Here is a 16,344-nt window from a genome sequence, read left to right on the forward strand (position 1 = left end):
TGTCGGAGGAAGCTATCCTCGGGCCATGGCCTGACACTGCAATTTCAAGGCGTGCAACAAAAGTATTGTTGAAGTTTCTGCAGGACACCAAGCTCGACGAGCGGCTCTAGCGAGACAACTGTCTCATGTACATAAGCACTCACCACTTCTCTTATCATCATCATCCATCCCAGTACGTTCACTCCCCTTCCCTCTTCCCCAGTGCAGAGTAGCAGACTAGAGCGCACTAGCTCTAGTCTGTTAAATTCTATTCTATTCTAGAGTCAAGTTAGCCTTTTCAGTAAACCCTTTCGCATGGATTATCACGACTAAGCTTTGCAGTTGCAAGGCGCAGATCTATGACGACTAAAGCAACAAACTGGCAGCCGCGGTCGATGGTGATACGAGGAAGAGCATTGCGAAAGATGACGTAGTTACGTAACATTACTCCCAAGACGGGGGAGTAATTCCCCCATAGTCGTAGATGGCTGTACAAGGGTTGTGAAGGGGGGAGGGGAGGTGTCGCGGTGTGCACATGTAGGACGCCGTATAATATCGAGACACATACTGTACGTCGTGACATGACCTTTTATTTAAAGGCAGCATAATATTCTTAATTAGTGCATTGTGTTATTTGTTGTTACTCTTGAACCGAGTTGTCTTCAATGATCATGGCCGCTGCTCGGTGTCCCATCATCATAAGTGGCGCATTAAGGTTTCCCGCCGGAAGGTAAGGAAACGATGAGGCATCCACCACCCGCAGTTTCTTAACGCCGCCAAGGACCCTGCAAAACGCGTGTAATGACACAGGATTGGAACCGACACATTTAGAATTGAATCTAGGAAATTGGATCAAACTAAATAGAAAAGAAATCCAACTATACCCTCAACCCCCCCACCTCCCGCTCCATAAGAAGAAAAACCCTTCTTAGCACATATACGCGGATTGGACATTCATTTATTTATTGATTCGGTTAACTACCCCGCTCCTGGGGCATGAATTAGGCAAGTGGGTACATTGGTAATAAATACAAAAGCAGCAGCAATATTAACCATACATTGCAGTCGACAACCACAACAGGACTGATGCAACATGGATGCAGTTTTTACAAAGTAGGTTCGGAGCAGTATTTCTCCAAGTCATAATATCTCTAATGGCGACAACACCGTGTGGAAGACGAGTCGAATGCAAGATTGCACAACGAGTCAATTACTCTTGAAAACTTTTTAGGGTTTTAAGATGGAGCATATGTTTTGTGATTAAGCCACTTAAAAATGAACTCTCCCCTTAAAAAGAACTCTCCCCATTTTCCCATTACCGGTAGACAGCCAGTCTCAAGCAATTTCTCTAACAGCTATGATAGGATAGTGGAGCACCATACATTGTTCTAATAATAAATTTGGAGTCAGCGTTGTCTACTCCACCGGATGAGGCTGTTCTAGGTTTTCAGTTAGCCTTATACTACATGTCGGATCAATAGGAAGTGAATGCTTCGGAGAGATCCAAAGGTAAGATAAAGCAAAATTGTTAGAGAATGCTGAAGGACGCCGACACATTCTTTTTTATTAGTCTGCCGTCCGGTGTTTTAAGAGTTATATTGCTAGGGTCTTGTGGTAGTGCCTCGAATTCTAAGGCAGCGCAAAAACACGGGCTTTACGAATTACGAAGAGGAAGGGTCCTTCGCAACTTCTAGTGCTTTTTATGCTCTGCATGGGCTAAATGATAACTATCCTGTCCCGACAGTGATTTAACATTACCAAAACAATGCATTCGTTTGTTCTTGTTCGCTAACCGTTTCAGTGACTGAATAAACCAAGCCGTGCTCTTACTGCAGGTTACCATAGCTTCAGTCGAAGAAATGCTTCTCTGAGGGACGTAACTATGCGCTAAAATAGGATTCAGCTGGTGTTGACAGACCAATTTGAGCAGCCTGCAATATTCTATTCATGAGTACATATAACTCCCGAATATTAGGCTCCAAATCAGCAGCTCCACCATTTCTTACATGTTTAGCGTGACTGCCATGATGATTAACTGCCACAACCACTGTGAAAGGAAAAAAAGGCATGGCAGGCAGACCAGCAAGATAGTGAATGCAACTGTACAAATCACATGCCGTAGTAAGTACAATGTCTATTACACTCGAACTAGACGGTAAAGTCGTGTCGGTTAAGTAATATTTTATTTGAAGCTGAAATAACAGAGGCTCAAAAGATTGCTACCCTCAACAGAAAACAAACTGAATGCGGAAAAGAACTTGACGAAATATTATACGGGTAATCAACATTGCCAGCGATGAACGAAGGAACGTTTGCATCGCATACTGTAATTGAATAGTTAGCATTATCAAGGTCTATAGCAAACATATTACGGCGAGACGAAGAACCATCAAACCCAAAATAATGCTTCTAAACAAGATTCAGAGCCTTTCCACCCTGTGAAGAGGGAAGCCAAGCGAAGCTGGCCCTATGGTTTGTTTTGCTATGCTGGGGATTTGCTATGTCGAATATGACTATTATGAGTTAAGTATTGCGAAGAAATAGACATTTACTGAAATATCCGGGCTGTCATTGTTTCATGACTATTTTAATCATTTCCTTCTGATCGCTGTGGTACACGGCAAGTGACTGCACGTTTAGGGTGTTAATGTGATTCCCAAAGGGTTGGTCGGTGCACGACCAATGACGACTGGTCGGTACATTGGCGTCGGTGAAACCCTTGAGGTCAAAGTGCTCCAACTCAAGGTAAGTATCCACGCCCCGTCAGGTCTGCTCTCACCGACATTGGAATCTCCCACGTTAATTATCGGTGTGTTGTCGGCTGGCTTAACCTTCCCGAAGACATGTGCTGTAAACGTTTATATTGCGACACGTCCCACACTCAGCGTCTTGCTCCACGTCCTCGGAGGAGATGCACTACCGGAACGCCTCCGCCGCCACTTTACACTGTGGCGCATAAGGGCAAGTATCCGGCGAACCAAAGACGGTCGCACAACGATTGGTGGACATAGGCAATGACGTTTCATTATAGCGCGGCTGAGCCAATCACGGCGCACGCTCTAGAGTGCCACACGTGACCACCGAAGAGCACGCCGCAATATTGTGCAATGTCGGGAGAAAGATGGCGCTCGTGGTTAGGATTAAACAGAACTTGGGAAAGAGGTTTCGGCGGTGAAGAGGAGTATAAGCTGTTGGTCTACGTCCACGAAGACGAGATCCGCTAGAACCAAGCCATAAACCGCTTCGCTGTTATAAACAAAGCCCAACACATACCAGCTCTATGTTAATAACGGTCTGTACACAAAAAGAAACAAAGTCGTCTGCAACCTATTCAGAAGCCCGCTGATGTGTCATATATGTATATAGATAATGTTACAGGGTTGAAAACAGTCAGACGTGTATTTACAGAATATTTAAAATAATTGTATCAGCTGACAAGATGGTAGCCAGCGCGCGAAGCCCGGAACATTGTCTTTTTCCGACGATGATTAAAACATCTTCTTCGTCAGCGTGTCACATGACCCCCGGCGGCTGAAGCACCGGCTCGGTGTTATTAGGAGGCGGGCGAGGGATACAACTTACGACGCGCGACCTGGACCACGTCGGAGCGGTGCGGAGCCACGGTTGGCTCAAGAGGGGCGATTTCGTACGTAACGTTCGTTACTTGACGCAAGACACGCCAAGGGCCGGAGTAGCGTGAAAGTAACTTCTCCGAGAGGCCCACGCGTCGCGACGATGACCAAATGAAAACCAGGGCGCCCGGTGTGTAATGGACGTCACCATGGCGGGCGTCATATAAGCGCCGCTGATCGTCCTGCGACTCCACAAGTCGACGACGAGCTATATGGCGTGCTTCTTGTGCTTTGAGGATGGCTTCACGGGCGTACTCGGATGTGGAATTCAGACTAGCAGGCAGAACGGTGTCGAAAGGTAACGTAGCATCACTGCCAAACAAGAGGAAGAATGGAGAGGAGCCTGCGGTATCATGGCGAGACGAATTATAGGCGAAAGTAACGAACGGCAGCGCAACGTCCTAGTCGCGATGGTCATCGGAGACATACATGGACAGGATGTCAGTAAGTGTGTGGTTAAGGCGCTCGGTTAGACCGTTCGTTTGTGGATGGTAAGCAGTAGCAAGTTTGTGTTTAGTCGCGCACGAGTGTAGAATGTCATTGACAACTTTAGAAAGAAAGTAGCTGCCTCGGTGGGTGAGGAGCTGTCGAGGGGAGCCGTGGTGAAGGATGATGTTCTCTAGGAGTAAGTCGGCGACATCAGTAGCACAGCATGTTAGAAGAGCCCCTGTGATTGCATATCGGGTTGAGCAGTCTGTTTCTACAGCAATTCACTTGTTTCCCGCAGCAGACGTAGGGAAAGGGCCTAAAAGATCATCACCTACACGGAAGAATGGTTCTGATGGTACCTCAAGTGGTTGAAGGTGACCAGCAGGTAGTGTGGTCGGCTTTTTGCGTCGTTGACAGAGATCACACGCAGCGACATAACGGCAGACGTCATGGTATAGACTAGGCCGAAAGAAGCGCCGACGAACGCGGCCAAAAGTCCGTGACACGCCAAGGTGACCTGCAGTCGGTACATCATGAAGCTGGGCGAGAACAGTCTGACGCAGACGCTCAGGCACAACGAAGAGTCGGGCAGGGCCGTCCGGGCGCATGTTATAGCGGTGCAGTATACCATCTTGCAGTGCAAACATGCGAATGGAAGGATCGGGCGTTGTTGAATTGAGCCGTTGAATAAGGTGTGGCAAGGAGGGGTCCCGACGTTGTTCGGCTGCAATGTCGCGAAAAGCAGCCAGAGAGAGAACGGTGACCGGCATGCCGGAAGCAGAAACGTCAGGAGGGTCGACAGGATGGCGCGACAAGCAGTCCACGTCTTGATGTAACCGGCCGGTCTTGTATACAACGGTATAGCTGTATTCTTGGCGGCGCAGAGCCTAACGGCTAAGGTGCCCTGAAGGATCCTTGAGGGACGAAAACCAACACAGAGCGTGGTGATCAGTGATGACTGTGAATTGGCGGCCGTACAAATACGGGAAGAATTTACCCACTGCCCAAACGAGAGCCAGACACTCGCGTTCGGTGATTTAATAATTGCTCTCCGCAGAGGAAAGAAGGCGGCTGGCGTAGGCAATAACACGTTCTGTGTGCCAAGATAGCTCCAATAACGTGGCCATTGGCATCGGTACGGACTTCTGCTGGAGCTGGTGCGTCAAAGTGGGCGAGAATTGGCGGGGACGTAAGCAGCCCAATCAGCTCGGTGATAGCACCAGCTTGCTCAGGGCCCCAAATGAATGTAGCGTCTTTCTTGAGGAGCTGATTGAGAGGGCGCACAACGTTCGCAAAATTTCGGACAAACCGATGGAAGCAGGAGCAAAGGCCCAAGAAACTGCGAACATCTTTGGCACATGTTGGCCGGGGCAGTGTTTCACTGCCCGTATTTTATCGTGGTCAGGGCGTACACCAGAAGCATCAACGAGATGCCCAAGCACAGAAATTTCACGACGACCGAAGTGGCACTTGGACGAATTTAGTTATAGCCCCGCCTGACGGAAAACAGATAGCATCATCGATAAGCGTTCGAGGGGCATTGCAAAAGTCGGAGAAAAACAATCACGTCGTCCAGCTAACAGAGGCAGATGGACCAATTGAAACTGTGTAGGAGGGCATCCATCATTCGTTCAAATGTGGCCGGGGCATTACATTCATCATCATCATGAGCCTGGTTACGCCCACTGCAGGGCAAAGGCCTCTCCCATACTTCTCCAACAACCCCCGGTCATGTACTAATTGTGGCCATGCAGTCCCTGCAAACTTCTTAATCTCATCCGCCCACCTAACTTTCTGCCGCCCCCTGCTACGCTTCCCTTCCCTTGGGATCCAGTCCGTAACCCTTAATGACCATCGGTTATCATCCCTCCTCATTACATGTCTTGCCCATGCCCATTTCTTTTTCTTGATTTCAACTAAGATGTCATTAACTCGAGTTTGTTCCCTCACCCAATCTGCTCTTTTCTTATCCCTTAACGTTACACCTATCATTCTTCTTTCCATAGCTCGTTGCGTCGTCCTCAATTTGAGTAGAACCCTTTTCGTAAGCCTCCAGGTCTCTGCCCCGTAGGTGAGTACTGGTAAGACGCAGCTATTATACAATTTCCTCTTCAGGGATAATGGCAACCTGCTGTTCATGATCTGAGAATGCCTGCCAAACGCACCTCAGCCCATTCTTATTCTTCTGATTATTTCTGTCTCATGATCCGGATCTGCCGTCACTACCTGCCCTAAGTAGATGTATTCCCTTACTACTTCCAGTGCCTCGCTGCCTATTGTAAATTGCTGTTCTCTTCCGAGACTGTTAAACATTACTTTAGTTTTCTGCAGATTAATTTTTAAACCCACTCTTCTGCTTTCCCTCTCCAGGTCAGTGAGCATGCATTGCAATTGGTCCCCTGAGTTACTAAGCAAAGCAATATCATCAGCGAATCGCAAGTTACTAAGGTATTCTCCATTAACTTTTATCCCCAATTCTTCCCAATCCAGGTCTCTGAATACCTCCTGTAAACACGCTGTGAATAGCATTGGAGAGATCGTATCTCCCTGTCTGACGCCTTTCTTTATTGGGATTTTGTTGCTTTCTTTATGGAGGACTACGGTGGCTGTGGAGCCGCTATATATATCTTTCAGTATTTTTACATACGGCTCGTCTACACCCTGATTCCGTAATGCCTCCATGACTGCTGAGGTTTCGACAGAATCAGACGCTTTCTCGTAATCAATGAAAGCTATATATAAGGGTTGGTTATATTCTGCACATTTCTCTATCACCTGATTGATAGTGTGAATATGATCTATTGTTGAGTAGCCTTTACGGAATCCTGCCTGGTCCTTTGGTTGACAGAAGTCTAAGGTGCTCCTGATTCTATTTGCGATTACCTTAGTAAATAGTTTGTGTGCAACGGATAGTAAGCTGATCGGTCTATAATTTTTCAAGTCCTTGGCGTCCCCTTTCTTATGGATTAGGATTATGTTAGCGTTCTTCCAAGATTCCGGTACGCTCGAGGTCATGAGGCATTGCGTATATAGGGTGGCCAGTTTCTCTAGAACAATCTGCCCACCATCCTTCAACAAATCTGCTGTTACCTGATCCTCCCCAGCTGCCTTCCCGCTTTGCATATCTCCTAAGGCTTTCTTTACTTCTTCCGGCGTTACTTTTGGGATTTCGAATTCCTCTAGACTATTTTCTCTTCCATTATCGTCGTGGGTGCCACTGGTACTGTATAAATCTCTATAGAACTCCTCAGCCACTTGAACTATTTCATCCATATTAGTTATGATATTGCCGGCTTTGTCTCTTAACGCATACATCTGATTCTTGCCAATTCCTAGTTTCTTCTTCACTGTTTTTAGGCTTCCTCCGTTCCTGAGAGCATGTTCAATTCTATCCATATTATACTTCCTTATGTCAGCTGTCTTACGCTTGTTAATTAACTTCGAAAGTTCTGCCAGTTCTATTCTAGCTGTAGGGTTAGAGGCTTTCATACATTGGCGTTTCTTGATCAGATCTTTCGTCTCCTGTGATAGTTTACTGGTATCCTTCTTAACGGAGTTACCACCGACTTCCATTGCACACTCCTTAATGATGCCCACAAGATTGTCGTTCATTGCTTCAACACTAAGGTTCTCTTCCTGAGTTAGAGCCGAGTGCCTGTTCTGTAGCTTGATCTGGAATTCCTCTATTTTCCCTCTTACCGCTAACTCATTGATCGGCTTCTTATGTACCAGTTTCTTCCGTTCCCTTCTCAGGTCTAGGCTAATTCGAGTTCTTACCATCCTGTGGTCACTGCAGCGCACCTTGCCGAGCACGTCCACATCTTGTATGATGCCAGGGTTAGCGCAGAGTATGAAGTCTATTTCATTTCTAGTCTCGCCGTTCGGGCTCCTCCACGTCCACTTTCGGCTATCCCGCTTGCGGAAGAAGGTATTCATTATTCTCATATTATTCTGTTCCGCAAACTCTACTAATAACTCTCCCCTGCTATTCCTAGTGCCTATGCCATATTCCCCCACTGATTTGTCTCCAGCCTGCTTCTTGCCTACCTTGGTATTAAAGTCGCCCATTAGTATAGTGTATTTGGTTTTCACTCTACCCATCGCCGATTCCACGTCTTCATAGAAGCTTTCGACTTCCTGGTCATCATGACTGGATGTAGGGGAGTACACCTGTACAATCTTCATTTTGTACCTCTTATTAAGTTTCACAACAAGACCTGCCACCCTCTCGTTAATGCTATAGAATTCCTGTATGTTACCAGCTATATTCTTATTAATCAGGAATCCGACTCCTAGTTCTCTTCTCTCCGCTAAGCCCCGGTAGCACAGGACGTGCCCGCTTTTTAGCACTGTATATGCTTCTTTTGGCCTCCTAACTTCACTGAGCCCTATTATATCCCATTTACTGCCCTCTAATTCCTCCAATAGCACTGCTAGACTCGCTTCACTAGATAACGTTCTAGCGTTAAACGTTGCCAGGTTCATATTCCAATGGCGGCCCGTCCGGAGCCAGTGATTCTTAGCACCCTGACATTGCATTACAAGGCATCATTTCGAGCTGATAAAGACGATTGGGAGTAATAAAAGCCGTCTTCTCGTGGTCCATGTCATCGACGGCAGTTTGGCAGTAGCCGAAGTGAAGGTCTAAGGACAAAAGATATTGTCCTCCATGCAGGCAATCCAGGGTAGCGTCAACGCGTGGTAGCGTATAGACGTCCTTCCTTGTTACTTTGTTGAGGTGTCGATAATCCACGCAATATCACCAACTGCGGTCCTTCGTATTAACTAGTACAACAGGGGAAGCCCATGGGCTGCAGGTTCGATGATGCTACGAGAAAGCATCTTGTAAACTTTTTATTGGATGATGTGTCGCTCAGTAGGTGAGACGCAGTAGGGTCGCCGATGAATCGAGCTCGCACCACCGGTGTTTATTCGATGTTTTACAATAGATGTTCCCCTAGAGGGCGCTCCCCAAGGTCGAATATATGCAAGAACGAGGGAAGGCAACGTAGCTCTTGAGCACGTTGGGGCGGAAGGTCGGGAGCAATGATTTTCATTATGGCATTCAAATCTGAAGGGGTAGGAAGCGAAGCGAGAGTTGCACACGAGGAGCCGTCACAAGTTAAAGCCGAAATGTGGTGGTCTCGGTCCGGCGTGATTTGAGTCAGGCATATCCCGCGCAGGAGTACTTATGTAGAATGTCCGAATTTCACAAGCGGAAGGCACGGCGTGTCGTCCGAAATGGTAATGACGGCGTGAGGGAAAGCGACGTTATGCGAAAGCAGGACATCCGGATTAGGGGACGATGTAGTCACCGTCTGGTACAGGTGGAACGGGTGGAGCGCCTATGTAAGTAACGGCACGGTGAGGGATGCAAATATGCTCAGTGAAAAATAGCCTCATCGGAGCACTATCGGTATGGTCAATAGCAGCGGGTAGAGCAAGTTAAACAACACCAGCAGAAAAGTCTATAAAAGTAGAATGTGTAGAAAGTCATGTCCCAGGATTAGGTCGGGAGGGCAGTGTTCTAGAACATAAATTCAAACAGGAGTATGATGTCTGGCTTCCGTGCGCAATCAAATAGTCCGGTGTTTTCGTTCACGGAAGGTGCATGGCATCGTCCACGTTTGGAATACCTTCGTTTAATGTGACCACGCATGGTCCTGCACTGTCAAGAAAAATGTGGGATGACCGAGTCAGGGGAAACTCACGATCGTACGTCAATAACGGAAGCTACCTGTGTCAAGTCGTGTAACCATCGCGTGCTTTCACATTTATCCTGAAATGCGCTGCGTACACGCCGAATTGCGGTAAATAGTGGTAAAGTTAAGAACAATGTGAACAGTTAAGGGCACCCAAAATTGTGCTGTCACCATAATTATTTTTGGTGCTCATTCTTACCTGAGTCTGGCATCTAGCACGGCCTCCGGATGCGTCCCCATCGGTGCAGTGCAGCAAGGGTGCCAACCGCTGAGCGACATGTGCTGCACAAAGCAACGGAGGTACGAGTCGCTCCACAACGGTCCTGCCGACTCGCACGCTGGCAGGGCGGTGTCCCAAATGGCCGCGTTGGCATTCTTCATAGCTTGAGTTGTCAGTGTCTGCACGGCGATCTTGGCGCCTGGAAGGATGCGGAAGTAGACACCAAATAACATGAAGCATCCGGCCGACACAGCTCGCCACAGACTTTGGGGCTGGTGATGCGGTACTGTGCACAAATGAAACGCAAACAAAATCATGGACGGTGAATCTCTGGCCGACGGGAAGGTGCACACAGTCGACCAATGATGTCGTATACATGCGTGAGCGGCCAGTTTCTGTGCAGTTTGCGATGATTCCAAACCTACGGCAGAGTTTCTGGTAGAACATTGCTTTATGCTCTTTTTATATTGCTGCAGTCTAAGTGCTATATACTTTGTTTATAGCTTGCGGGGCCCATTTGGAAAAATTCAACCTCCCGTTCGAGGCACCTGGTGATTTGCAAGACATTTCGAATAAAATGTCTCTAATATGTGAGTGTCTATAATCTGGGGATGGCGTCTTGAGTGGATTATGTAAAATGGCGGGTGGCTGTGGTCTTTTGAATGTCTGGCCACATGCCATCGAGGCTACGTGAACGGGGTAATCTCAGCTCAACAAAGACAAAACGGAACTTCTTGTGACATTCTTATGGCTTCAAGCACGGCAAGTGGCTTCCGAAGGTGCTTATCAATGAAAACAACAAAATAGACGACGTTATCGAGACACACAACGAAAGTCTGCGTTTTCAGCCCTGCGAGCACGGTGGCCATAATTCACTAGGATGTCCGTGACGGCTAAGCTCCCCCGACGGCACGACCTTGAAGTGAAGAAATGGATACAGACGTTGTGAATCTAGCCTTGATATTGCCCATTTCGTTGAGTGTGGTCTACCAGTAGCCGCTCTTCAAGAGCGTGGATAGATAATAAGTACATGACATTGCAGTGTTCAGCAAGCAAATCGTCAATTCTTCAACGTAGGCAGACGTCTTTCTGTTTAAGGCTAATGAGGCGTGAATAAACGAAAGAGACCATGGCGAGCATATCCAGGGGCTCTTAGACAGGTGAATAATATCGTCGTGAATTATCTGTTGGTCTCCATTGTAGATAGAGTTCAGCTCGCGTGCTTATACATAGTACAGGGTCCGGTGAACTGATCGCATTAACCTGTCAGTTGAAATGAGGTGATTCGCAATAGGTATCTACAGGATCTTAGAACATTTCAAGAGCACTCAAAATCCTGTTGAAGAAAGCTATATAGGCTTTTTGTCTGCTTGAGCAAGGTAGACGGGACGTTGTAATTTGATTGACGGGTTTGTGAAAACGTCCTGCTCATTTTGATTCTGAAGGCGTCTTCTATAAACGTGAGTACATAAACATCTCGAGGTACTGGTCGTCCACACTGTAGTTATCAGGGAGGGGGACCACTCCTGTTGACATAGATTTGATGTTCGACAAACAGCTGTTAGTGTGGGATGCTCGGTCTTATTTATTGCGATAAAGCGTTGCTCCTAAGGCATAATTCTTGATGCGTAGATGTGTATTATTTGTTTGTTGGAATTTGTTATCATGTATTCAGCGGTCATAGTTGGTTGTTAAACCACCGGAAGCCAGCTTGCAGTATGATACGCGAACGTTCCGTTCCGCGAGCCTGGACCTGGCCATTTAGGTGGTACGCATCTGCCTTAAACACTGCGATTGAGCATTACGATCACGAAGCACCTAGTGGTAAATGCGACCAGTTCCACGTTCAGATCACAGCGGGTGTAAGAGCCACCTCGAACGAAGACTGCCAAGCACAACTTCTTCCTCCCTAGTGAAGGGGTAGGGAGCAGACACATGGTGGGATAAGGGTGTGTGTTTTCCTGTCAGTGAAAATAATTATGGTCTCGGGGTGAGTTAAGGGGTTGAAGCGGGAGGGGAATAAACAGAATATCTAGATTAAAAGGGCAGTGTGTCTGCTGGTGAGCAGAAATATTGTGAGGGTTTGCAGTTTGGCCTTGAATGCAGCGTACCTTGAAGCAAGTAGCTCTTTTACTATTCGTAACATGTATCGACTGGCACACTTCCATCGCCTTCCTTCTTGAACAGCCGATAAAAATCAGTGAATATATGTCGTTGTTTGACTGTAAGCAGGTTAGATGTGGCATTTTGCAAAGCTTCGTCGATGGTTCGAAGTATCATTACTAGAGCGCTCGCTTCCGCAGATAAATAAAGCTGGTAACCGCTGATGAATTTCTGCGCAGTACTAAGCATGATGTCCTCCCGCCATCTGGGAGGATAGCAGCATCAGTATGCACTTTGCAGCTGTTAGCGCATGATAAATCGGTGATATTGTGTTCGAAAATAACACCTCTTCTATGGCGGCGTCGGGGCATCGTTGGGTTATCAGTTGTGATGCAGGCAAATTGCCAAGGGAGGCATTACATAGGGGCGATTGTCAATCCAAAAGCTGCGTTGAAAGTGAGCATGCCACGCAGCGACAGCCTTGAAACAAGTTGGTTTTCGATTTCACGCGCAATTTCACGTTGGAAAATTAGCTGTGCAATTGTGTTCAGCTAGGCAGGTTACTGCTAGGTTGGTATCGGAGTGATGCAGGACAATTCTGTGATTGCGTCCATAGCGTCGTGGTTAATTGTCTCCAACTATGCCAGTCCTCCGTTTAAATTTTGCCTGGTATAAAAGTCGTGGCAGCGAGACTGCATGTACCAGCCTTCGTGCTACGTCAGTACGAGCGCCAGCTGCTTTTGCTGCAATGCGACGAATAATTTGACGTTTTTGTTGAACTCAGATTTTACGGAGCCATTTGCAGCACTGCCGGAGCGGCCAATATAATGACCCAACTTGCGGACCTGAGACGCCTCAAGGATTTTCACTGCGCCGAGTCTAAATATTAAAGGGTGCTTTGTGATCATCTTTCCGTCCTGCCTTCTTAGCCAAAACAACTTAGCCTGATATTTTTTTTGGGGGGGGTGTGGGGGTGGGGGCGGGGGGATGTCCTAACTCTACTTGCAGAACGAAGTTCTGCAGAACATCAAGGGCTTCTTGAACCTGTTGATTTTGTCTAGAGATATCCTCATGCAAAACCCACAAAGTGGCATCATCTGCACAGGTTAAAACTTCACGTCTGAGATCCGGTGTAGTTGCCATGTTAGAGGTAGTAGAGCAACGTTGAAAAGAAGACGAGCCAACAACAAAGCTTCTGTGACTACTCTGTTCAATGTAAAGCACACTTGCCTTCCATCTACTCTAGTGGCAAAGTAGTGATTCCGAAGAAATGAGTAGATGAGTGGAATGAGTAAATGAGTAAATTAGTGGAAGCCCCAGTTTCATAAGCTTGGCAATAATGATTTCATGGTCTGTATTTTCAAAATCTTTCGTTATGTATATTGCTATTACTATGCTCCCCAGGGCGCAAAAGATTATGAGAGAGGCAGACTGCTGAAAGCGTTTCTAGACTGGCGCTGATTATTTTGTCGACGACGTTAAATACATTTAGTACAAGGAAGTCACTTCGCCGTTATTGTTGCACAAAGTTGATTCCTAGCTTGATGTCACGAGAGCCCTAGTGGAGGATCACGAAGCGCACCCGGTAGTTGAGGCCATATATCGTCAACTTCGCATTGATTTTACCGTTGGCGTTACAGTGTGACCGCGTGCCTCGCAGATTTGAAGCACGTTCAACGTGTTGCTCACCACCCTCAATTGCGCTGCAAATCGTCTGCTCAGTACTGAGTAGCCAGCCCCGATATCCACAAGAGTGGTCACCGTGAGAATGTTGATAGTCACGTGTGTTGCCTCTTAAAACGGCGAGGGCATTTGTGGCGTGCTTCCGAAGATGTGACAGTTTCACCAGCGCCCACCTTGGCGAAGACGGGGCCCAGCGCTAGCTATTCAAGGGCAACATAGAAACTCCACTTGCGATTACAGCAACCGCCGTATTATGCGGAAGCGGTAACGACCGCCAAGGCGAGGCTCTTCAAATTGCTGCAAGCTGACCGTCACAAAAGCCCTCTAATTGATTCAAGGAGTGAACGTTAACGGCTGGCGTGGGAAGAGCCTTTACACCCGTTCCTCACAGCCTCATCATTGCGTCATATGTGGGGGAAACTGTGCAGCACCATGGGCGGAGTGCTACGAGCACATCGACCCTTCTTATTGGTGAGGCAAAATATTGAATTAACTACTCTAATGATATAAGAAAAAGAGCAGCATAAAAAAAATCGCCGACGATTACTATATTCCGTAATACGAATTTTGAGCGCAGCTCAATACATACTTTCCTATCACGTGTGAATATGTTTATTGTGGTTATACAGGTTCATATTAGAAAGAGAATGCTGTGAACAGGGAGCTTTGTTTCCACAGCAACAACGCGCGCTACTCTGGCACCATACCGTAGGCACCGTCGCCATACAGCCACTCTTGCACAACGCTATTGTTTTCTCTTCAGGCTTTCGTTTTGCCAACGATGAGAGCGGCCCTGCGTTGTGGCAAAATCGTGTCACCGTTGTCAGCGGCGACATACCGGCGACGGTATGGCGGGTCATGTCCAGCTTCAGACGCAGGCGCTCACCAACACCGTTTCCGGGAGCCGTGATCACGTTCCGGAGTGAATCTCTGCATGGCTGCCATTGGCTGTTTTTAGGCAGATGCGCTTTCTACGCTAGCACCAAGGTCCCCTTCAGTTACTACCCTAGCGGGAGGGCAATACATTACTAAAATGGCGGCGCACACGATTGTTTACGTTGTCATGGCAACAGGAACAAGAACCAAGGAAAGTATACCTGGTAGCGAAGCTTCCATAGGAGCCCATACGTTCAAATCACGGCGGTTCATCGATGGTTCATGGGGCTTAGCGCCATATGTATGTTGAGGGAACACTTCTGGCGAAAGAAAAAACGATGTGACGCCATATCCGATAAAAACAGACGTGGCGTCATTTCGTTTTCGAAGGCACGAAATTTGTTTTGTTGGCCTGCCTTTAGAGCTATATATTCAAACATCCCACCATTCATCTTGATGGGCGTTTCGAGCTTTCAGCGGGGAAAGCAATGCAGGAGAAGGCCAACCGTACGGCTGGCGAAATCGCGCCCCTGCACAGAACCTACTTTCTTTGCAGGCCGACGAAATTTTAGGGGTAGAGTGCTGATCCTATCGTCGAATGCCAAGCCCGTCGGCCAGCGCAGTCACACGAAAACAACTAAACAATTATCTGGTGGTCGTAACTCACTACTTTTGGTTGAACAGGTTAAGATGTGATGAAGCTACCCGCGTCACCAAATTCAGACAAGCTTCGGGAAGCAAAAAAGCACAACTGTCGTGAGGGGCGCGTATTTCCACGGGTGAACTTTACGAGCGCGCCTTTCTGCATATTTCAATATCTGCATTGCATTACGAGTGATAGCGGTGTCAGCGTTCGCTGTAAGGATCGTCGCTGAAAACAAATGTATTTATTTATAATAATAAAATTAATTTAACTTGAACTTTCTTAACTCGTTACATATATTTAAAACTGACCAAGAATTTTACTTTCGTCGAATGAATCTAAATGTGTATAGCTTAAATTTAAAAAAAGCGCCTTTTTTCCTTCCCAATCCTTGTTCCCTACAAACATAATCGCGCTTCAGTCGCTGCTTCCATAACCACCCTTGCTGATGTCGGTGACAATTTGTACTGAAGCGCCTTTCGCCCGAAACTTCACGACCTATTTGGATCTACCTTGCGGCAACTACGCGGTGTCTCCTTACCTTAGCAATCTTTGTGTTTTCTTTTTGTTTTTACTATGAAGACCCGCTACGCTCCCTTTCCGCCCTCGCCCTTGCCACGCGCACCTTCACTTGCGCTTTCTTTTCGCCTGTCCACGGCGCGTATTGCTTTTATCGCGCGCGCGCGCTCTACGCCAGACTATGGCATTGTGAACTGGAGCGCAGTGCGCCGTGAGTTCTTTATGTGTTTGCACGCGCGCAGTCTTGTCCATATTTTGAGTATGGCAGCATATGCCACAACATACATAAGTTCCACTTCCAACACAACGGATCTTTGGCCTCGTTTTATAGACTTCCGTTTCCGAAAGCAGAGATGTTCGCATAACTTGGTATGATACACGCTCAGAAAATGAACAAAAATGAAAAGCGCATGATATGTATATGACTACCAAACAATAAAAATGTTCACAGACACTGAAATAAGATAAAAGACTCAAGAAAACGCGCAGGCCGTCTCATGTATGCACATATAAAAAAAGTTATATCATGCCCTAGAGACCAAAGTGTAGAATAGCTTC

At 47.1% G+C, this 16,344-nt stretch overlaps 1 protein-coding gene across 1 annotated transcript in view; it reads right to left on the reverse strand.

The window, feature by feature from the left end:
- Positions 1–619: 619 nt before the first annotated feature.
- LOC135902826 (glucose dehydrogenase [FAD, quinone]-like) overlaps positions 620–16,344 on the reverse strand; it is an 82,991-nt gene continuing 67,266 nt past the window's right edge. The window contains exons 10-11 of the mRNA XM_070531382.1: positions 9,942–10,161; positions 620–764 (exon numbers count right to left, since the gene is read on the reverse strand). Of these exons, the coding sequence (XP_070387483.1) occupies positions 620–764; positions 9,942–10,161 (365 nt within the window). The remainder of the gene's footprint in view (positions 765–9,941; positions 10,162–16,344) is intronic.

Source organism: Dermacentor albipictus, chromosome 1, assembly GCF_038994185.2.
Source record: "Dermacentor albipictus isolate Rhodes 1998 colony chromosome 1, USDA_Dalb.pri_finalv2, whole genome shotgun sequence".
Taxonomy (NCBI): domain Eukaryota; kingdom Metazoa; phylum Arthropoda; class Arachnida; order Ixodida; family Ixodidae; genus Dermacentor; species Dermacentor albipictus.